The sequence below is a fragment of the Oncorhynchus tshawytscha genome, unplaced genomic scaffold (assembly GCF_018296145.1).
Source record: "Oncorhynchus tshawytscha isolate Ot180627B unplaced genomic scaffold, Otsh_v2.0 Un_contig_1054_pilon_pilon, whole genome shotgun sequence".
NCBI classification, from domain to species: Eukaryota; Metazoa; Chordata; class Actinopteri; order Salmoniformes; family Salmonidae; genus Oncorhynchus; species Oncorhynchus tshawytscha.
In genome coordinates, this window is record NW_024608556.1 from 14,198 (window position 1) to 38,568 (window position 24,371).

At 43.4% G+C, this 24,371-nt stretch overlaps 1 protein-coding gene and 1 long non-coding RNA gene across 2 annotated transcripts in view; both read right to left on the reverse strand.

Annotated features, from left to right (window-relative positions):
* Positions 1–7,797: 7,797 nt before the first annotated feature.
* LOC121843615 lies at positions 7,798–9,274 on the reverse strand. Its single transcript, XR_006081686.1, has 2 exons — positions 8,638–9,274; positions 7,798–8,421 (listed from the first exon to the last, which is right to left on the reverse strand). It is a non-coding gene; the product is annotated as an uncharacterized LOC121843615 (long non-coding RNA).
* Positions 9,275–9,359: 85 nt separating this feature from the next.
* The window catches only part of LOC121843616 (maternal embryonic leucine zipper kinase-like), a 28,340-nt gene continuing 13,328 nt past the window's right edge, over positions 9,360–24,371 (reverse strand). Inside the window, 9 exon segments of the mRNA XM_042313356.1 lie at positions 9,360–9,656; positions 10,016–10,103; positions 11,212–11,315; positions 12,246–12,408; positions 14,420–14,507; positions 18,421–18,721; positions 18,805–18,891; positions 20,063–20,197; positions 22,706–22,792. Coding sequence (XP_042169290.1) covers positions 9,567–9,656; positions 10,016–10,103; positions 11,212–11,315; positions 12,246–12,408; positions 14,420–14,507; positions 18,421–18,721; positions 18,805–18,891; positions 20,063–20,197; positions 22,706–22,792 — 1,143 coding nt within the window. The 3' untranslated portion in view covers positions 9,360–9,566.

Consider the following 24,371-nt stretch of genomic DNA (forward strand, 5'->3'; position numbering starts at 1 on the left):
GAGTCCCATCTAGTTTAATATATTTCTACACAGTGAGTCCCATCTAGTGTAATATATATCTACACAGTGAGTCCCATCTAGTTTAATATATATCTACAGTGAGTCCCATATAGTTTAATATATATCTACACAGTGAGTCCCATCTAGTGTAATATATATCTAAACAGTGAGTCCCATCTAGTTTAATATATATCTACACAGTGAGTCCCATCTAGTTTAATATATATCTACACAGTGAGTCCCATCTAGTTTAGTATATATCTACACAGTGAGTCCCATCTAGTGTAATATATATCTACACAGTGAGGCCCATCTAGTGTAATATATATCTACACAGTGAGGCCCATCTAGTGTAATATATATATATATATACACAGTGAGTCCCATCTAGTGTAATATATATCTACACAGTGAGTCCCATCTAGTTTAATATATATCTACACAGTGAGTCCCATCTAGTTTAATATATATCTACACAGTGAGTCCCATCTAGTGTAATATATATCTACACAGTGAGTCCCATCTAGTGTAATATATATCTACACAGTGAGTCCCATCTAGTGTAATATATATCTACACAGTGAGGCCCATCTAGTGTAATATATATCTACACAGTGAGTCCCATCTAGTGTAATATATATATACACAGTGAGTCCCATCTAGTGTAATATATATCTACACAGTGAGTCCCATCTAGTTTAATATATATCTACACAGTGAGTCCCATCTAGTTTAATATATATCTACACAGTGAGTCCCATCTAGTTTAATATATATCTACACAGTGAGTCCCATCTAGTGTAATATATTTATACACAGTGAGTCCCATGTAGTTTAATATATATCTACACAGTGAGGCCCATCTAGTGTAATATATTTCTACACAGTGAGTCCCATCTAGTGTAATATACATCTACACAGTGAGGCCCATCTAGTGTAATATATATCTACACAGTGAGTCCCATCTAGTTTAATATATATCTACACAGTGAGTCCCATGTATTTGAATATATATCTACACAGTGAGTCCCATCTAGTGTAATATATATCTACACAGTGAGTCCCATCTAGTTTAATATATATCTACACAGTGAGGCCCATCTAGTGTAATATATATCTACCCAGTGAGTCCCATCTTCTTTAATGTTTTACACAGTGAGTCCCATCTAGTGTAATATATATCTACCCAGTGAGTCCCATCTAGTTTAATGTTTTACACAGTGAGTCCCATCTAGTGTAATATATATCTACCCAGTGAGTCCCATCTAGTTTAATGTTTTACACAGTGAGTCCCATCTAGTTTAATATATATCTACACAGTGAGTCCCATCTAGTTTAATATATATCTACACAGTGAGTCCCATCTAGTGTAATATATATCTACACAGTGAGTCCCATCTAGTTTAATATATATCTACACAGTGAGTCCCATCTAGTTTAATGTTTTACACAGTGAGTCCCATCTAGTGTAATATATATCTACCCAGTGAGTCCCATCTAGTTTAATGTTTTACACAGTGAGTCCCATCTAGTTTAATATATATCTACACAGTGAGTCCCATCTAGTGTAATATATATCTACACAGTGAGTCCCATCTAGTTTAATATATATCTACACAGTGAGTCCCATCTAGGTTAATATATATCTACCCAGTGAGCCCCATCTAGTGTAATATATATCTACACAGTGAGTCCATCTAGTTTAATGTTTTACACAGAGTCCCATCTAGTGTAATATATATCTACACAGTGAGTCCCATCTAGTGTAATATATATCTACACAGTGAGTCCCATCTAGTTTAATATATATCTACACAGTGAGTCCCATCTAGTTTAATGTTTTACACAGTGAGTCCCATCTAGTTTAATATATATCTACAGTGAGTCCCATCTAGTTTAATATATATCTACACAGTGAGTCCCATCTAGTTTAATATATATCTACACAGTGAGTCCCATCTAGTTTAATATATATCTACACAGTGAGTCCCATCTAGTTTAATATATATCTACACAGTGAGTCCCATCTAGGTTAATATATATCTACCCAGTGAGCCCCATCTAGTGTAATATATATCTACACAGTGAGTCCATCTAGTGTAATATATATCTACACAGTGAGTCCCATCTAGTGTAATATATATACAGTGAGTCCCATCTAGTGTAATATATATCTACACAGTGAGTCCCATCTAGTTTAATGTTTTACACAGTGAGTCCCATCTAGTTTAATATATATCTACACAGTGAGTCCCATCTAGTTTAATATATATCTACACAGTGAGTCCCATCTAGTTTAATATATATCTACACAGTGAGTCCCATCTAGGTTAATATATATCTACCCAGTGAGCCCCATCTAGTGTAATATATATCTACAGTAGTCCATCTAGTTTAATGTTTTACACAGTGAGTCCCATCTAGTGTAATATATATCTACACAGTGAGTCCCATCTAGTGTAATATATATCTACACAGTGAGTCCCATCTAGTGTAATATACATCTACACAGTGAGTCCCATCTAGTTTAATGTTTTACACAGTGAGTCCCATCTAGTTTAATATATATCTACACAGTGAGTCCCATCTAGTTTAATATATATCTACACAGTGAGTCCCATCTAGTGTAATATATATCTACACAGTGAGTCCCATCTAGTTTAATATATATCTACACAGTGAGTCCCATCTAGGTTAATATATATCTACCCAGTGAGCCCCATCTAGTGTAATATATATCTACACAGTGAGTCCATCTAGTTTAATGTTTTACACAGTGAGTCCCATCTAGTGTAATATATATATATATACACAGTGAGTCCCATCTAGTTTAATATATTTCTACACAGTGAGTCCCATCTAGTGTAATATATATCTACACAGTGAGTCCCATCTAGTTTAATATATATCTACAGTGAGTCCCATATAGTTTAATATATATCTACACAGTGAGTCCCATCTAGTGTAATATATATCTAAACAGTGAGTCCCATCTAGTTTAATATATATCTACACAGTGAGTCCCATCTAGTTTAATATATATCTACACAGTGAGTCCCATCTAGTTTAGTATATATCTACACAGTGAGGCCCATCTAGTGTAATATATATCTACACAGTGAGCCCATCTAGTGTAATATATATCTACACAGTGAGGCCCATCTAGTGTAATATAATATATATATACACAGTGAGTCCCATCTAGTGTAATATATATCTACACAGTGAGTCCCATCTAGTTTAATATATATCTACACAGTGAGTCCCATCTAGTGTAAAATATATATACACAGTGAGTCCCATCTAGTGTAATATATATCTACACAGTGAGTCCCATCTAGTGTAATATATATATACACAGTGAGTCCCATCTAGTGTAATATATATCTACACAGTGAGTCCCATCTAGTGTAATATATATCTACACAGTGAGTCCCATCTAGTGTAATATATATCTACACAGTGAGTCCCATCTAGTTTAATATATATCTACACAGTGAGTCCCATCTAGTTTAATATATATCTACACAGTGAGTCCCATCTAGTTTAATATATATCTACACAGTGAGTCCCATCTAGTGTAATATATTTATACACAGTGAGTCCCATGTAGTTTAATATATATCTACACAGTGAGGCCCATCTAGTGTAATATATATCTACACAGTGAGTCCCATCTAGTTTAATATATATCTACACAGTGAGTCCCATGTATTTGAATATATATCTACACAGTGAGTCCCATCTAGTGTAATATATATCTACACAGTGAGTCCCATCTAGTTTAATATATATCTACACAGTGAGGCCCATCTAGTGTAATATATATCTACCCAGTGAGTCCCATCTTCTTTAATGTTTTACACAGTGAGTCCCATCTAGTGTAATATATATCTACCCAGTGAGTCCCATCTAGTTTAATGTTTTACACAGTGAGTCCCATCTAGTGTAATATATATCTACCCAGTGAGTCCCATCTAGTTTAATGTTTTACACAGTGAGTCCCATCTAGTTTAATATATATCTACACAGTGAGTCCCATCTAGTTTAATATATATCTACACAGTGAGTCCCATCTAGTGTAATATATATCTACACAGTGAGTCCCATCTAGTTTAATATATATCTACACAGTGAGTCCCATCTAGTTTAATGTTTTACACAGTGAGTCCCATCTAGTGTAATATATATCTACCCAGTGAGTCCCATCTAGTTTAATGTTTTACACAGTGAGTCCCATCTAGTTTAATATATATCTACACAGTGAGTCCCATCTAGTGTAATATATATCTACACAGTGAGTCCCATCTAGTTTAATATATATCTACACAGTGAGTCCCATCTAGGTTAATATATATCACCCAGTGAGTCCCATCTAGTGTAATATATATCTACACAGTGAGTCCATCTAGTTTAATGTTTTACACAGTGAGTCCCATCTAGTGTAATATATATCTACACAGTGAGTCCCATCTAGTGTAATATATATACAGTGAGTCCCATCTAGTGTAATATATATCTACACAGTGAGTCCCATCTAGTTTAATGTTTTACACAGTGAGTCCCATCTAGTTTAATATATATCTACACAGTGAGTCCCATCTAGTTTAATATATATCTACACAGTGAGTCCCATCTAGTTTAATATATATCTACACAGTGAGTCCCATCTCGTTTAATATATATCTACACAGTGAGTCCCATCTAGTTTAATATATATCTACACAGTGAGTCCCATCTAGTTTAATATATATCTACCCAGTGAGCCCCATCTAGTGTAATATATATCTACACAGTGAGTCCATCTAGTGTAATATATATCTACACAGTGAGTCCCATCTAGTGTAATATATATACAGTGAGTCCCATCTAGTGTAATATATATCTACACAGTGAGTCCCATCTAGTTTAATGTTTTACACAGTGAGTCCCATCTAGTTTAATATATATCTACACAGTGAGTCCCATCTCGTTTAATATATATCTACACAGTGAGTCCCATCTAGTTTAATATATATCTACACAGTGAGTCCCATCTAGTTTAATATATATCTACACAGTGAGCCCCATCTAGTGTAATATATATCTACACAGTGAGTCCATCTAGTGTAATATATATCTACACAGTGAGTCCCATCTAGTGTAATATATATACAGTGAGTCCCATCTAGTGTAATATATATCTACACAGTGAGTCCCATCTAGTTTAATGTTTTACACAGTGAGTCCCATCTAGTTTAATATATATACACAGTGAGTCCCATCTAGTGTAATATATATCTACACAGTGAGTCCCATCTAGTTTAATATATATCTACACAGTGAGTCCCATCTAGGTTAATATATATCTACCCAGTGAGCCCCATCTAGTGTAATATATATCTACACAGTGAGTCCATCTAGTTTAATGTTTTACACAGTGAGTCCCATCTAGTGTAATATATATCTACACAGTGAGTCCCATCTAGTGTAATATATATCTACACAGTGAGTCCCATCTAGTGTAATATACATCTACACAGTGAGTCCCATCTAGTTTAATGTTTTACACAGTGAGTCCCATCTAGTTTAATATATATCTACACAGTGAGTCCCATCTAGTTTAATATATATCTACACAGTGAGTCCCATCTAGTTTAATATATATCTACACAGTGAGTCCCATCTAGTTTAATATATATCTACACAGTGAGTCCCATCTAGGTTAATATATATCTACCCAGTGAGCCCCATCTAGTGTAATATATATCTACACAGTGAGTCCATCTAGTGTAATATATATCTACACAGTGAGTCCCATCTAGTGTTATATATATCTACACAGTGAGTCCCATCTAGTTTAATGTTTTACACAGTGAGTCCCATCTAGTTTAATATATATCTACACAGTGAGTCCCATCTAGTTTAATATATATCTACACAGTGAGTCCCATCTAGTTTAATATATATCTACACAGTGAGTCCCATCTCGTTTAATATATATCTACACAGTGAGGCCCATCTAGTTTAATATATATCTACACAGTGAGTCCCATCTAGTTTAATATATATCTACAGTGAGTCCCATCTAGTTTAATATATATCTACACAGTGAGTCCCATCTAGTTTAATATATATCTACACAGTGAGTCCCATCTAGTGTAATATATATCTACACAGTGAGTCCCATCTAGTGTAATATATATACAGTGAGTCCCATCTAGTGTAATATATATCTACACAGTGAGTCCCATCTAGTTTAATGTTTTACACAGTGAGTCCCATCTAGTTTAATATATATCTACACAGTGAGTCCCATCTAGTTTAATATATATCTACACAGTGAGTCCCATCTAGGTTAATATATATCTACCCAGTGAGCCCCATCTAGTGTAATATATATCTACACAGTGAGTCCATCTAGTTTAATGTTTTACACAGTGAGTCCCATCTAGTGTAATATATATCTACACAGTGAGTCCCATCTAGTGTAATATATATCTACACAGTGAGTCCCATCTAGTGTTATATATATCTACACAGTGAGTCCCATCTAGTGTAATATATATACAGTGAGTCCCATCTAGTGTAATATATATCTACAGTGTGTCCCATCTAGTGTAATATATATCTACAGTGAGTCCCATCTAGTTTAATATATATCTCCACAGTGAGTCCTATCTAGTTTAATATATATCTACACAGTGAGTCCCATCTAGTTTAATATATATCTACACAGTGAGTCCCATCTAGTGTTATATATATCTACACAGTGAGTCCCATCTAGTGTAATATATATCTACACAGTGAGTCCCATCTAGTTTAATATATATCTCCACAGTGAGTCCTATCTAGTTTAATATATATCTACACAGTGAGTCCCATCTAGTTTATTATATATACAGTGAGACCCATCTAGTGTAATATATATCTACACAGTGAGTCCCATCTAGTTTATTATATATCTACACAGTGAGTCCCATCTAGTTTAATATATATACACAGTGAGTCCCATCTAGTATAATATATATATACACAGTGAGTCCCATCTAGTGTAATATATATCTACACAGTGAGTCCCATCTAGTGTAATATATATCTACACAGTGAGTCCCATCTAGTGTAATATATATCTACACAGTGAGTCCCATCTAGTTTAATATATATCTACAGTGAGTCCCATCTAGTTTAATATATATCTACACAGTGAGACCCATCTAGTTTATTATATATACAGTGAGACCCATCTAGTGTAATATATATCTACACAGTGAGTCCCATCTAGTTTATTATATATCTACACAGTGAGTCCCATCTAGTTTATTATATATACAGTGAGTCCCATCTAGTTTAATATATATCTACACATACAGTGAGTCCCATCTAGTTTAATATATATCTACACAGTGAGTCCCATCTAGTTTAATATATATCTACACAGTGAGTCCCATCTAGTTTATTATATATCTACACAGTGAGTCCCATCTAGTTTAATATATATCTACACAGTGAGTCCCATCTAGTGTAAAATGTTTTCACACAGTGAGTCCCATCTAGTGTAATATACATCTACACAGTGAGTCCCATCTAGTGTAATATACATCTACACAGTGAGTCCCATCTAGTTTAATGTTTTACACAGTCCCATCTAGTGTAATATATATCTACACAGTGAGTCCCATCTAGTGTAATATATTTCTACACAGTGAGTCCTATCTAGTGTAATATTTCTACAATGATAGTAATCTGTATTGTCCGTTTCAGAGCTGGAACCTCCAGGAGGGTTTCTCTCCGGGAAAAGTCAACATCAACACAAACTCTCTACAAACTCCCATTTATTTTTGATCCTTTACAATTATTAACAATAAATCTTCCACAGACAGACAGATCATCTGAAAAAAAATAGTTAAAACAACAACTTCTCCTAGAAATGTAAAAGACATGATAGAGAAACATGGATCCTATTACTGGTATATGTACAAACTAACAAACGTTGTATTAATGCTATCAGTAGACTGGTATTCTGTGACGCTAAAAGGCTCTATGATATCGTAACACCTCAAAACTCCTTCCTGCTACTGAATCAGTGGGGGGGAGGGAATAAAACGCGACACCTCAAAACTCCTTCCTGCTACTGAATCAGTGGGGGAAGAAATCAAACGCGACACCTCAAAACTCCTTCCTGCTACTGAATCAGTGGGGGGAGGAATAAACGTGACACCTCAAAACTCCTTCCTGCTACTGAATCAGTGGGGGGGGAATCAAACGCGACACCTCAAAACTCCTTCCTGCTACTGAATCAGTGGGGGAGGGAATACAACGCGACACCTCAAAACTCCTTCCTGCTACTGAATCAGTGGGGGAGGGAATACAACGCGACACCTCAAAACTCCTTCCTGCTACTGAATCAGTGGGGGGGGGGGGGGGAATAAAACGCGACACCTCAAAACTCCTTCCTGCTACTGAATCAGTGGGGGAAGGAATACAACGCGACACCTCAAAACTCCTTCCTGCTACTGAATCAGTGGGGGAAGGAATACAACGCGACACCTCAAAACTCCTTCCTGCTACTGAATCAGTGGGGGAAGGAATACAACGCGACACCTCAAAACTCCTTCCTGCTACTGAATCAGTGGGGGAAGGAATACAACGCGACACCTCAAAACTCCTTCCTGCTACTGAATCAGTGGGGGAGGGAATACAACGCGACACCTCAAAACTCCTTCCTGCTACTGAATCAGTGGGGGGGAAGGAATACAACGCGACACCTCAAAACTCCTTCCTGCTACTGAATCAGTGGGGGGGAAGGAATACAAAGCGACACATGTTTAAGGAGGAAAGGAATGTCACCTGTAAAAGAGAGGAAGTGGTCATCTTATAAAACACGACACTGATCTCAGGTCAGTTTTCATGCAGATCCCCCCCCCTAGTAGTTAACTTATACTACACTAGTTAAGGTTGAGGAAATGGAGACTGTTCCTGGATCTGTGCTTCTGTCGAAAGGCACTAGATCAGAAGGTGTCCAAACTCATTCCATGGAGGGCAGTCATCTGCTGGTTTTAGTTATTTCACTTTTTAATGTGTCAGTATGAAGTCCTAGACAACCAGGTGAGGGGGAGGTCCTAGACAACCAGGTGAGGGGAGGTCCTAGACAACCGGGTGAGGGGAGGTCCTAGACAACCAGGTGAGGGGAGGTCCTAGACAACCAGGTGAGGGGAGGTCCTAGACAACCAGGTGAGGGGAGGTCCTAGACAACCAGGTGAGGGGAGGTCCTAGACAACCAGGTGAGGGGAGGTCCTAGACAACCAGGTGAGGGGAGGAGGTCCTAGAGGTCCTAGACAACCAGGTGAGGGGAGGTCCTAGACAACCAGGTGAGGTCCTAGACAACCAGGTGAGGTCCTAGACAACCAGGTGAGGTCCTAGACAACCAGGTGAGGTCCTAGACAACCAGGTGAGGTCCTAGACAACCAGGTGAGGGGAGGAGTGAACCTGCAGACACTCTGCCCAACATGGAATTAGTTAAGACACCGGCTTTAGGTGCTGGAACGTGGACAGGATGTGACATCATCGACAGGAAATAGTGACGTCTAGATGCTGGACGTAGAGAGAATGTCCTCCACCAGGTGTTTGTAAACCCAGGAGTCTCCCTTCAGCCTCTGTCTCCTCACACACACCACCTACAACACACAGCATCAATCATCAATAACCAACACAAACAATCAATAACTTGATCCCTGCTGGGTGTCAGTAATCAATAACGTGATCCCTGCTGTGTGTTAGTAATCAATAACGTGATCGCTGCTGGGTGTTAGTAATCAATAACGTGATCCCTACATCTCCTCACTCCACCACCTACAACACACATCAATAATGTGATCCCTGCTGGGTGTCGGTAATCAATAACCTACAACACACATCACTAATCAATAGGGTGGTCCACTGTGGCAGCAAGATGCTGGTCAATAACCTGATCAGTAGTAATCAATATGTACCTCAGTAACCATCAATAACCTGATCAGTAGTAATCAATATGTACCTCAGGTCTGTGCAGCAGACACACCTCCAGCTCAAACGCCATGTTCACCTTCCCAAAGTCCCCCTGGGTGCGACACTTCAGAGTATAGCTGGGGAGGAGAGGACAGTCTGTTTAACGGGGAAATTCTTGAGGGAGAAAGATGGAGAGACTGAAGAAGACAAGCTGAGGGAGAAAGATGGAGAGACTGAAGAAAAGCTGAGAGAAAGATGGAGAGACTGAAGAAGAAAAGCTGAGGGGAGAAAGATGGAGAGACTGAAGAAAAGCTGAGAGAGAAAGATGGAGAGACTGAAGAAAAGCTGAGAGAGAGAAAGATGGAGAGAAGAAAAGCTGAGAAGAAAAGCTGAGGGAGAGAAAGATGGAGAGACTGAAGAAAAGCTGAGGGAGAGAAAGATGGAAGACTGAAGAAAAGCTGAGGGAAGAAAGATGGAGAGACTGAAAAGCTGAGGAGAGAAAGATGGAGAGACTGAAGAAAAGCTGAGGGAGAGAAAGATGGAGAGACTGAAGAAAAGCTGAGGGAGAAAGATGGAGACTGAGAAGAGGTAGTGATACCTCAAACCCTGGTTCCATTCCAGGCTGTATCACAACTGGCTGTGATTGGGAGCGGTGCACAATTGGCCCAGCGTCGTCCGGTGTTGGTCGTCATCGTAAATAAGAATTTGTTCTTAACTGACTTGCCTACTTAAATAAATGTTACATAATCTTCCTGAGGGAGGGGCCTGGCTTCCGGAGGGAGGGGCCTGGCTTCCGGAGGGAGGGGCTGGCTTCCGGAGGGAGGGGCCTGGCTTCCGAGGGAGGGGCCCGGGAGGGGCCTGGCTTCCCGAGGGAGGGGCCTGGCTTCCCGAGGGAGGGGCCTGGCTTCCCGAGGGAGGGGCCTGGCTTCCCGAGGGAGGGGCCTGGCTTCCCGAGGGAGGGGCCTGGCTTCCCGAGGGAGGGGCCTGGCTTCCCGAGGGAGGGGCCTGGCTTCCGAGGGAGGGGCCTGGGAGGGGCCTGGCTTCCCGAGGGAGGGGCCTGGCTTCCCGAGGGAGGGGCCTGGCTTCCTGAGGGAGGGGCCTGGCTTCCTGAGGGAGGGGCCTGGCTTCCTGAGGGAGGGGCCTGGCTTCCTGAGGGAGGGGCCTGGCTTCCTGAGGGAGGGGCCTGGCTGGCACTCCTCCTCCACTGTCTCACATCAGTGCCTAAAAAGTGTGTGCGGGCCTCACCCTTTCTGTGCGAAGTCTACGTGTTTCTCCGGTAGAATGGAGAGGATCTGGTTCAACACCTGGTCTGGGTTGGTCTGACTGGTCAACGTTACATTATACTGGGCCTGGAGAGGAGAGGAGAGAGTCAGTTTGAGTTTATGTAAGACTGAGTGATTATATATATATATATACCTTGATCCTATAGGGGGTGTCTATATATATATGTACCTTGATTCTGTAGGGGGTGTCTATATATATATATACCTTGATCCTGTAGGGGGTGTCTATATATATATATACCTTGATTCTGTAGGGGGTGTCTATATATATACCTATATATATATATACCTTGATGTCTTGATCCTATAGGGGGTGTCTATATATATATATATACCTTGATTCTGTAGGGGTGTCTGTAGGGGGTGTCTATATATATACCTTGATCCTGTAGGGGGTGTCTATATATATATATACCTTGATCCTGTAGGGGGTGGTGTCTATATATATATATACCTTGATGTCTATGATCTATAGGGGGTGTCTATATATATATATATATATACCTTGATCCTGTAGGGGGTGTCTATATATATGTACCTTGATCCTATAGGGGGTGTCTATATATATATATGTACCTTGATCCTATAGGGGGTGTCTATATATATGTACCTTGATCCTATAGGGGGGTGTCTATATATATATATACCTTGATCCTGTAGTGGGTGTCTATATATATGTACCTTGATCCTATAGGGGGTGTCTATATATATATATATATGTACCTTGATCCTATAGGGGGTGTCTATATATATGTACCTTGATCCTATAGGGGTGTATATATATATACCTTGATCCTATAGGGGGTGTCTATATATATACCTTGATCCTATCTCTCTGGGTGTCTATATATTTTTATATACCTTGATCCTGTAGGGGGTGTCTGTATGATCCTGTAGGGGTGTCTATATGATCCTATAGGGGGTGTCTATATATAGGTACCGTATCCTATAGGGGGTGTCTATATGACCCTGTAGGGGGTGTCTATATATCGGTACCTTGATCCTGCGTGGTCTGTCCCGCAGCCCTCGTCTCTTGCTGGGTGTGAGCAAGGTGATGACTTTATCCAGCCCTCTCTCCAGACTGCCGAAAACCTTCCCCCCCCTTCTCTTCTGGCTGCTGTCCCCCCGAGACGCCCCCGCCAGGTCTAACGACCGGGACCTAAGAGATGGACGGAGGGGGACAATGATCTCAAGACAAGTGGTTCTTTTTTTAACAATTTTTTCTCACCCAACTTCCTGATATCCAATTGGGATGTTACGATCTTGTCTGATCGCTGCAACTCCCCCCAACGGACTCGGGAGAGGTCGAAGTTCGAGAGTCAAGCGTCCTCCCGAAAACATCACCTGTCAAGCCTCTCTAATTCCTAACACACTGCTCGGTTAACCCTGACTCCTGACTCTACCACAGAAAGAACCTCGGGATAGAATGGATACTTTCTGTTGTCGGTCTTTATCAAGTCATCATCAGTAACCTTCTGGGCTGAAGGCCAGTATCTCCTTCTCTCTGGGCTGAAGGCCAGTATCTCCTTCTCTCTGGGCTGAAGGCCAGTATCTCCTTCTCTCTGGGCTGAAGGCCAGTATCTCCTTCTCTCTGGGCTGAAGGCCAGTATCTCCTTCTCTCTGGGCTGAAGGCCAGTATCTCCTTCTCTCTGGGCTGAAGACCAGTATCTCCTTCTACCTTCTCTCTGGGCTGAAGGCCAGCATCTCCATCATACCTTCTCTCTGGGCTGAAGGCCAGCATCTCCATCATACCTTCTCTCTGGGCTGAAGGCCAGCATCTCCATCATACCTTCTCTCTGGGCTGAAGGCCAGCATCTCCATCATACCTTCTCTCTGGGCTGAAGGCCAGTATCTCCATCATACCTTCTCTCTGGGCTGAAGGCCAGCATCTCCATCATACCTTCTCTCTGGGCTGAAGGCCAGCATCTCCATCATACCTTCTCTCTGGGCTGAAGGCCAGCATCTCCATCATACCTTCTCTCTGGGCTGAAGGCCAGTATCTCCATCATACCTTCTCTCTGGGCTGAAGGCCAGCATCTCCATCATACCTTCTCTCTGGGCTGAAGGCCAGCATCTCCATCATACCTTCTCTCTGGGCTGAAGGCCAGCATCTCCATCATACCTTCTCTCTGGGCTGAAGGCCAGCATCTCCATCATACCTTCTCTCTGGGCTGAAGGCCAGCATCTCCATCATACCTTCTCTCTGGGCTGAAGGCCAGCATCTCCATCATACCTTCTCTCTGGGCTGAAGGCCAGCATCTCCATCATACCTTCTCTCTGGGCTGAAGGCCAGCATCTCCATCATACCTTCTCTCTGGGCTGAAGGCCAGCATCTCCATCATACCTTCTCTCTGGGCTGAAGGCCAGCATCTCCATCATACCTTCTCTCTGGGCTGAAGGCCAGCATCTCCATCATACCTTCTCTCTGGGCTGAAGGCCAGCATCTCCATCATACCTTCTCTCTGGGCTGAAGGCCAGCATCTCCATCATACCTTCTCTCTGGGCTGAAGGCCAGCATCTCCATCATACTTTCTCTCTGGGCTGAAGGCCAGCATCTCCATCATACCTTCTCTCTGGGCTGAAGGCCAACATCTCCATCATACCTTCTCTCTGGGCTGAAGGCCAGCATCTCCATCATACCTTCTCTCTGGGCTGAAGGCCAGCATCTCCATCATACCTTCTCTGGGCTGAGGGGGCTGAAGGCCAGCATCTCCATCATACCTTCTCTCTGGGCTGAAGGCCAGCATCTCCATCATACCTTCTCTCTGGGCTGAAGGCCACACATCTCCATCATACCTTCTCTCTGGGCTGAAGGCCACACATCTCCATCATACCTTCTCTCTGGGCTGAAGGCCAGGGACATCTCCATCATACCTTCTCTCTGGGCTGAAGGCCAACATCTCCATCATACCTTCTCTCTGGGCTGAAGGCCAGCATCTCCATCATACCTTCTCTCTGGGCTGAAGGCCAGCATCTCCATCATACCTTCTCTCTGGGCTGAAGGCCAGCATCTCCATCATACCTTCTCTCTGGGCTGAAGGCCAGCATCTCCATCATACCTTCTCTCTGGGCTGAAGGCCAGCATCTCCATCATACCTTCTCTCTGGGCTGAAGGCCAACATCTCCATCATACCTTCTCTCTGGGCTGAAGGCCAGCATCTCCATCATACCTTCTCTCTGGGCTGAAGGCCAGCATCTCCATCTCTTCTTCCTCCTTTCCTTCCACTCTCTACCCTATATCTCTTCTTCGATCGGGTCCTTATCATAGTGCCATCCATCCTGCTATACACACACACACACACACACACACACACACACACTACTATCTAGAAGTGTATAACACATATCAGTACACACCACATGGGACAGAGAGCAGGGAAATATACAGCAACACCTGTCATCAGTATCTATCTATCCAGGGACACACACACACTACACGCCCAGGGACACACACACACACACATCATCACACACACACATATACACCCAGGGACACTACACATCTACATACACACACACACACATCTATCATCACACACACAGTACACACCCAGGGACTACACACACACACACACACTACACACACACACAGTACACACCCAGGGACACACACACATACATGTCCACACAGTACACTATCCCTGGTGTGTTATCTATATATACAGGAGGGGAGAGGTGGGCAGAGAGAGTGTGTGTGACCAGGGACATCACACACATATACATACACCTATATCTATCTATCATATATACATCTATACTATCTACTATCCCTAGGGACTACTATCTATATCTATATACTATACATCTATCTACTATCTATACATATACACCTATATCTACTATCTACACAGATCTATATATATATACACCTATATCTACTATCTATATACATATACATACACGCCCAGGGACATCTACTACTATATACAGTATATCATATATATACACACACATCTATCTATCACATACACGCCTATACTATCTATCTACATATATACATACACGCCCAGGGACACACACACACACATCTATCTACGCCCATATACACTACATCATCCACACACATATATATACACACACATATCACACACTACACTATCTATCTATATACACATACATATATACACACTATACTATCTACATATACACATATACACACACACACACACTATCACATACACATACACTATACACCATACATCTAGTCCCTGGTGTGTTAGTCTACATATATGTCAGCTATAGCTATCTATCTAGGTGGGTTATATATATTATACACCTATATCTATCTATATATATCTATTAGTAAAAACTGGTCATAGATATCTATATCTATATATATATCTATATCCATATATATCTATCTCTATCTATATATCTATATCCTATCTATATCCATCTATCTATCTATATACACCCTATATCTATATATATATCTATCTATCTATCTATCTATCTCTATCTATATCCATCTATCTATCTATATACACTATATCTATATCTATATATATCTATCTATCTATCTATATATATATATCTATACATCCTATATCTATATATCATCCTATATCTATATATATACACCTATATCTATCTATCTATATATATATATATACACCTATATCTATCTATCTATATCTATATATATACACCTATATCTATCTATATCTATCTATATATATATCTATCTCTATCTATATCTATCCATCTATATATATATACACCTATATATATATATATACACCTATATATATATACACCTATATCTATATATATACACCTATATCTATCTATATACACCTATATCTATCTATCTATCTATATATATATATACACCTATATCTATCTATCTATCTATATATATACACCTATATCTATCTATCTATCTATATATATACACCTATATCTATATATATATATATACACCTATATCTATCTATCTATATATATATATACACCTATATCTATCTATATCTATATATATACACTATATCTATCTATCTATCTATCTATCTATATATATATACCTATATCTATCTATCTATATATATATATATATACACCTATATATATATATATACACCTATATCTATCTATCTATATATATATATACACCTATATCTATCTATCTATATATATATATACATCTATCTATCTATATATATATATACACCTATATCTATCTATCTATCTATCTATATATATATACACCTATATCTATCTATCTATATATATATATATACACCTATATCTATCTATCTATATATATATATATACACCTATATCTATCTATATGTCTATATCTATCTCCACATCTCTATACACATATATATCTGTATATATATATATATATCTATCCATCCATCCATCTATATCTATCCAGTCTGTATTATTCGTCAGAAGTAAAAGCCAGGATCCAGTGAAAGGCTGAGAGAGCAAGATACATTATAAACCAACCATCCTCATCTCTCTCATTGAAACGCAGAGGGCTAATAGCTAACAACATTAGCATTCCACTCATTCACAAATAACTGTTACGGCGTTAGCCACGCTAGTTAGCATTAGGCTAGCTATTATAAAACAAATGGGGCACACCTTTGGGTCGACAGTGATCATAATTACACAGAGAGAGAGAGAGAGAGAGATAAATCAGATGAATATGAGCGCCTTCGGCAAAAAAGCTGTTGAAATGACTATTACCAGAATACAATTTACTTGCAAATGTGCCACTTCTGATTCTGAGTGGTGGTGGGGGGGCGTGTATGTCCCTTTAAAAACCCCACACGGAATCCAGGCAATAAAACAGAACGCAACAATATTCCAAAATGAATTGGACTTTAGTAGTGAATCAACTCAATGTATTGGACTTAGTATTGAATCAACTCAACGTATTGGGAGTTTAGTAGTGAATCAACTCAACGTATTGGGAGTTTTTGTAGTGAATCAACTCAACGAATTGGACTTTAGTAGTGAATCAACTCAACGAATTGAACTTTAGTCGTGAATCAACTCAACGTACTGGACTTTAGTAGTGAATCAACTCAATGTATTGGGAGTTTAGTAGTGAATCAACTCAATGTATTGGGACTTTAGTAGTGAATCAACTCAACGAATTGGACTTTAGTAGTGAAATCAACTCAAGTGAATGAGAGTAGTGAATCACAATGGATTGGAAAGGTAGTGAATCAACTCAATGTATTGGGACTTAGTAGTGAATCAACTGGGTATGGGAGTTTAGTAGTGAATCAAAAGGCTGTTTGTAGTGAATCAACTCAATGTATTGGGACTTTAGTAGTGATCCACTGGGATTGGAAAGGCTGTGAATCAACTCAACAATTGAACTTTAGTAGGTGATCCACTCAATTAAAAGGACTTTAGTAGTGAATCAACGTATTGAGAGGTGACCACTGGGATTAAAAGGCTGTGAGCCACAGAAACACACCGTATTGAGAGGTGACCACTGGGATTAAAAGGCTGTGAGCCACAGAAACACACAGTATTGAGAGGTGACCACTGGGATTAAAAGGCTGTGAGCCACAGAAACACACCGTATTGAGAGGTGACCACTGGGATTAAAAGGCTGTGAGCCACAGAAACACACAGTATTGAGAGGTGACCACTGGGATTAAAAGGCTGTGAGCCACAGAAACACACCGTATTGAGAGGTGACCACTGGGATTAAAAGGCTGTGAGCCACAGAAACACACAGTATTGAGAGGTGACCACTGGGATTAAAAGGCTGTGAGCCAGTGGTGGGGGGCGCAGAAACACACCGTATTGAGAGGTGACCACTGGGATTAAAAGGCTGTGAGCCACAGAAACACACCGTATTGAGAGGTGACCACTGGGATTAAAAGGCTGTCTGCTAACTAGTGGTCTCTGATGTCGTTTAAACACAGTTGTGGATTTAAAACATCCAATTGAGTTGTTTTCCATTAAAAAAATGAAATCAAGTGTGATTTGGAGAGAAACCCCCCCCCTCCCCTCCCAAAAGAGAAAAAAGACTGAATTTGGGAAAAACTCAAACGGAATCAGGATGTCTGTGTCTGTGTCTGTGTCTGTGTGGGTGTGTGTGTGTGTGTGTGTGGGTGTGTGTGTGTCTGTGTGTGTCTGTGTGGGTGTGTCTGTGTGTGTCTGTGTGGGTGTGTCTGTGTGTGTGTGTCTGTGGTCTTACCTTGGGGTGTGTCAACCTTGTTGCCAACCTTGTTGGTGTTATTATGGGTTGGTGTCGTCAAGACCCTCTTATTGGGCCGAGTTGCCTTCCTATTGGCTACTGGGGATCGGGGGGCGGGCAAAGCAAATATATCTGCATCCTTATTGGCCACGGCAACGTTCTCTTTGTTTTCATTGGTCCGTTCCCGGCATCGGTCCCGCCTCTCCTGGTGACGGTGGTGGTGTGCGATTGGCTCCCTCTCCGGAGTGGGGGCGTGTTTAGTCTGATCCCGCCTCTTTTCAGTTGATGGACAGGTCGCTCTCTTTGGGAAGACAGAAACAAGAATGTTGATAACAAGAGAGACAGAGACAGAAACAGACAGAGAAAGAGAGATGACCCCCTGACCTCTTGCTGGGGTGTGAGTGGAACCCAGGGCAGGTCGTCGTCATAGCAACGGTCCTCAGCATCATCATCATCATCGAAGAGTAGAGTCTTCTTAGACAGGAGGGAGAGAGGAGGGAGAGAGGAGGGAGAGAGAGGAGGGAGAGAGGAGGGAGAGAGAGGAGGGAGAGAGGAGAGGAGGGAGAGAGGAGGGGAGAGAGGAGGGAGAGAGGAGAAGAGGAGGGAGAGAGGAGGAGAGAGGAGGGAGAGGGAGGGAGAGAGGAGGGAGAGGAGGGAGAGAGGAGGGAGAGAGGAGGAGAGAGAGAGAGGGAGGAGAGGGAGAGGAGGGAGAGAGAGGAGGGAGAGGAGGGAGAGAGGAGGGAGAGAGGGGAGGGAGAGAGGAGGGGAGAGAGAGGAGGGAGAGAGGAGGAGGGAGAGAGAGGAGGGAGAGAGAGGAGGGAGAGAGAGGAGGGAGAGAGGAGGGGAGAGAGGAGGGAGAGAGAGGAGGGGAGGGAGAGAGAGGAGGGAGAGAGGAGAGAGGAGGGAGAGAGGAGGGAGGAGAGAGAGAGAGGGAGGGAGAGAGAGGGAGGGAGAGAGAGAGGAGGGAGAGAGAGGAGGGAGAGAGGAGGGAGGGAGAGGAGGGAGAGAGGGAGAGGAGGAGGGAGAGAGGGAGAGAGGAGGGAGAGAGAGGAGGGAGAGAGAGGAGGGAGAGGGAGGGAGGGAGGAGAGAGGAGGGAGGAGGAGGGAGAGGAGAGGAGGGAGAGAGGAGGGAGAGAGAGGAGGGAGAGAGAGGAGAGAGAGAGGAGGGAGGAGAGAGAGGAGGGAGAGAGGAGGGAGAGAGAGGAGAGAGAGAGGGGGGGAGAGAGAGGAGGGGAGAGGAGGGAGAGAGAGAGGAGGGAGAGAGGAGGGGAGAGAGGAGGGAGAGAGAGGAGGGAGAGAGAGGAGGGAGAGAGGAGGGAGAGAGAGAGGGAGGGAGGGAGGGAGAGAGGAGGGAGAGAGAGGGAGGGGAGAGAGAGGAGGGAGAGAGAGGAGGGAGAGAGAGGAGAGGGGGAGAGAGAGAGGGAAAATATGTTTATTCACTTTTCAAGGCAACAAAGCTTCTTAAACTGGACTGGGGGGGGGGAGGGAGGGAGGGAGAGGGAGGAGGGAGAGAGACGAGGGGGGGGAGAGAGACGAGGGGAGAGGGAGAGAGACGAGGGGGAGGGAGAGAGAGACGAGGGGGAGAGAGACGAGGGGGAGAGAGAGGGGAGAGAGGGACAGAGAAGAGAGGGTAGTCTCTGACCTGTACTCCCAGGCGTTGAGGTGAACAGGACATGACATCACAGACAGGAAGTTGAGGCCTGATCCGGACAGGTTTCCCTCTCTGTTTCTTAGAGAGCAGCAACAGGTAGGTGGCAGTGGTCTGGTCGTACTTCCACTGTACACACACACACACACACACACACACACAGAGTGTGTATATATAAAAAAGAACAAACATGATTCCATGTGTTATATAAGTTCTGTGTCTGTGTGTGTGTCTGTCTGTGTGTGTCTGTGTGTGTGTCTGTCTGTGTGTGTCTGTGTGTGTGTCTGTGTGTGTGTGTGTGTGTGTCTGTGTGTGTGTGTGTCTGTGTGTGTGTATCCATGTGTCTGTGTGTCTGTGTGTGTGTGTGTGTGACACAGACATGTGTGTGTCTGTGTGTATGTGTGTGTCTTAATAAACTAAATTGTCAGTGTTATTGTGTGTCGGTCTGTGTTGTCTGCCATCTACTGGTGAAACTGTGTGTGTGTCACACCACACACACACACACATCACACACACACACACACACAGTGTGTCTGATGAATGTCACACACAAACACACACTGTGTATTCATTGTCAGTGTGTGTTCAATCAGTCTGTGAAAAATCTGTCTTTGTGTCTGTAAATCTGTGAGACAGCGTTTAAAATGGATTAGTCTGTTGACTCAATGTGTGTCTGTGTGTATGTGTGTGTGTGTGTGTGTGTGCCCTTACCTCTACTGTCTGTGTGATTGTATGACTGGAAGTCTGTGAACCCCCGTACCCCTTACCTCTACTGAGGAACCCCCGTACCCTTACCTCTACTGAGGAACCCCCGTACCCTACTACAGACTGTCTACTGTGTGTCTGTGTGTGTGTCTGTGTGTTACCTCTACTGAACAACCTCTACTGTGAACCCATGTGTGTCTCTACTGTTCTGTGTGTGTGTGTGTGTGTGTGTGTCTCTGTGTGTATGTGTGTGTCTCTACTGACTGTGTGACCCCTTACCTCTACTGTGTGTATATATCCCCTTACCTCTACTGACTAACCCTGTGTGTACCTCTACAACCCCCTTTACCTCTACTGAATTAACCCCTGTGACCCTTACCTCTACTGACGAACCCCCAGTACCCTTACCTCTACTGTGTGTGTCTGTCACCCCTTACCTCTACTGTGTAACCCCATCTACTGACGAACCCCTTACCTCTACTGACGAACAGGTGTGTGTCCTACCTCTACTGACTGTCCCCCGTGTCCCCTTACCTCTACTGACTGAACCCCCCCCCTTACCTCTACTGTGTGAACCCCCCGTGTCCCTTACCTCTACTGACGAACCCCCCGACCCTTATGTCTACTGACTAAACCCTTACCTCTACTGACCTAACTAACCCCCCGTACCTCTACTGACGAACCCCCGCCCCCTTACCTCTACTACTGATGTGTACCTCTATATATCCACCCATCTACTGAAAACACATAACAGACATCTGACTGAATTATTTACCTCTACTGAAACTAAATTGTCAGTGTTCATTCAATCGGCTGTGTTATACTGCCATCTACTGACGAAACCCATCCCTTACCTCTACTGACGAACCCCACACACACACACCTCTACTGACACCCACACTTACCTCTACTGACGAACCCACACCCTTACCTCTACTGACGAACCCCCACCCTTACCTCTACTGACGAACCCCACACTTACCACTACTGACAACCACCACACCCTTACCTCTACTGACGAACCCCCCTGCACCCCCCCCCTTACCTCTACTGAAAAAACCCCCGCGACCCTTACCTCTACTGACGAAAAATACATTACCTCTACTGAGAACCCAAGCGTTTACCTCTACTGACGAATGACCCTTACCTCTACTGACGAACCCCCCGCGACCCTTACCTCTACTGACGAACCCCCCGTACCCCTTACCTCTACTGACGAACCCCGTACCCCCCCTGACGAACCCCCCCTTACCTCTACTGACGAACCCCCCGTACCCCTTACCTCTACTGACGAACCCCCCCCCGAACCCCTTACCTCTACTGACGAACCCCCCCGTACCCTTACCTCTACTGAACCCCGAACCCCGAACCCCCCTTACCTCTACTGACGAACCCCCCCCGAACCCCCTTACCTCTACTGACGAACCCCCCCGTACCCCTTACCTCTACTGACGAACCCCCCGTACCCCTTACCTCTACTGACGAACCCCCCCCCCCTACTGAGGAACCCCTTACCTCTACTGACGAACCCCCGTACCCCTTACCTCTACTGACGAACCCCCGTACCCCTTACCTCTACTGACGAACTGACGAACCCCCCCCGTACCCCCTTACCTCTACTGACGAACCCCCGTACCCCTTACCTCTACTGACGAACCCCCCGTACCCCTTACCTCTACTGACGAACCCCCCCCGTACCCCTTACCTCTACTGACGAACCCCCGTACCCCTTACCTCTACTGACGAACCCCCCCCCCTACTGAGGAACCCCCCTTACCTCTACTGACGAAACCCCCCAGCCCCTTACCTCTACTGAGGAACCCCCCGTACCCCTTACCTCTACTGAGGAACCCCCCGTACCCCTTACCTCTACTGAGGAACCCCCCCCGTACCCCTTACCTCTACTGAGGAATAAAATGCAGCCCCACACACCTCATTGACCAGCTGTAGGGTGCTCTGTCTGGAGATCTTCAGGCTGACGGACATCTCAGTGATGCAGTCCTCATCTATATAACCCAACTAGAGGAGAGAGAGGGAGGAGAGGGAGGAGAGAGAGGTGGAGAGGAGAGAGGGGAGAGGGAGAGAGAGAGGGGGAGAGGGAGGAGAGAGAGGGGAGAGAGGGGGGAGAGAGAGAGGAGAGAGGTGGAGAGGGAGAGAAAGAGGGAGAAAGAGGGAGAGAGGAGAGAGAGGGAGAGACAGGGGGAGGAGAGGGGGGAGAGGAAGAGAGAGAGAGAGGGGAGAGGGAGAGAAAGAGGGAGAGAGGAGGGGGGAGAGAGAGGAGGGAGTGGAGAGGAGGGAGAGGAGAGAGAGGAGGGGAGAGAGAGGGAGGAGAGAGGGAGGAGGAGAGAGAGAGGAGAGAGGAGGAGGAGAGGAGGAGAGGGAGAGGAGGGAGAGACTGAGAGAGGGGGGAGGTGGAGAGGGAGGAGAGGGAGAGAGAGGGAGAGAGGAGGGAGAGAGAGAGAGAGGGGAGAGGAGAGAGAGAGAGAGGGAGAGAGAGAGAGAGAGAGAGAGAGAGAGAGAGGAGAGAGAGAGAGAGGAGAGAGAGAGAGGAGAGAGAGAGGGAGGAGAGGGAGAGAGAGAGAGAGAGACAGAGAGAGAGAGAGAGAGAGAGAGAGAGAGAGGAGAGAGAGAGAGAGAGAGAGAGAGAGAGAGAGAGACAGAGAGAGAGAGAGGGAGAGAGAGAGAGAGAGAGAGAGAGGAGAGAGAGAGAGAGAGAGAGAGAGGAGAGAGAGAGAGAGAGAGAGAGAGAGGAGGGAGAGAGAGAGAGAGGGAGAGAGAGATACACAGATTAATGTAGGAACTGTGTCTGTCTGTGCAGAACCAGCCTGAACTGTGTGATGTAGTAGGGAGTTGTAGTTTCTCTAGAGATAAATCAGATCCAGCCTGAACTGTGTGATGTAGTAGGGAGTTGTAGTTTCTCTAGAGATAAATCAGATCCAGCCTGAACTGTGTGATGTAGTAGGGAGTTGTAGTTTCTCTAGAGATAAATCAGATCCAGCCTGAACTGTGTGATGTAGTAGGGAGTTGTAGTTTCTCTAGAGATAAATCAGATCCAGCCTGAACTGTGTGATGTAGTAGGGAGTTGTAGTTTCTCTAGAGATAAATCAGATCCAGACTGAACTGTGTGATGTAGTAGGGAGTTGTAGTTTCTCTAGAGATAAATCAGATCCAGCCTGAACTGTGTGATGTAGTAGGGAGTTGTAGTTTCTCTAGAGATAAATCAGACCCAGACTGAACTGTGTGATGTAGTAGGGAGTTGTAGTTTCTCTAGAGATAAATCAGAACCAGACTGAACTGTGTGATGTAGTAGGGAGTTGTAGTTTCTCTAGAGATAAATCAGATCCAGCCTGAACTGTGTGATGTAGTAGGGAGTTGTAGTTTCTCTAGAGATAAATCAGATCCAGACTGAACAGTGTGATGTAGTAGGGAGTTGTAGTTTCCAACGGACCAATAGTCTACATAGTGTATAGTGCAGAAAACGTGGTAATTAACTACAATGACCATAATCCATTGCGCGCCTCCTTGTACCGGTCCGCGGCAGACACGGAGAGAAGAACGTACGATCAAGAGATCCACATCTATCAAGACAACTAAAGGT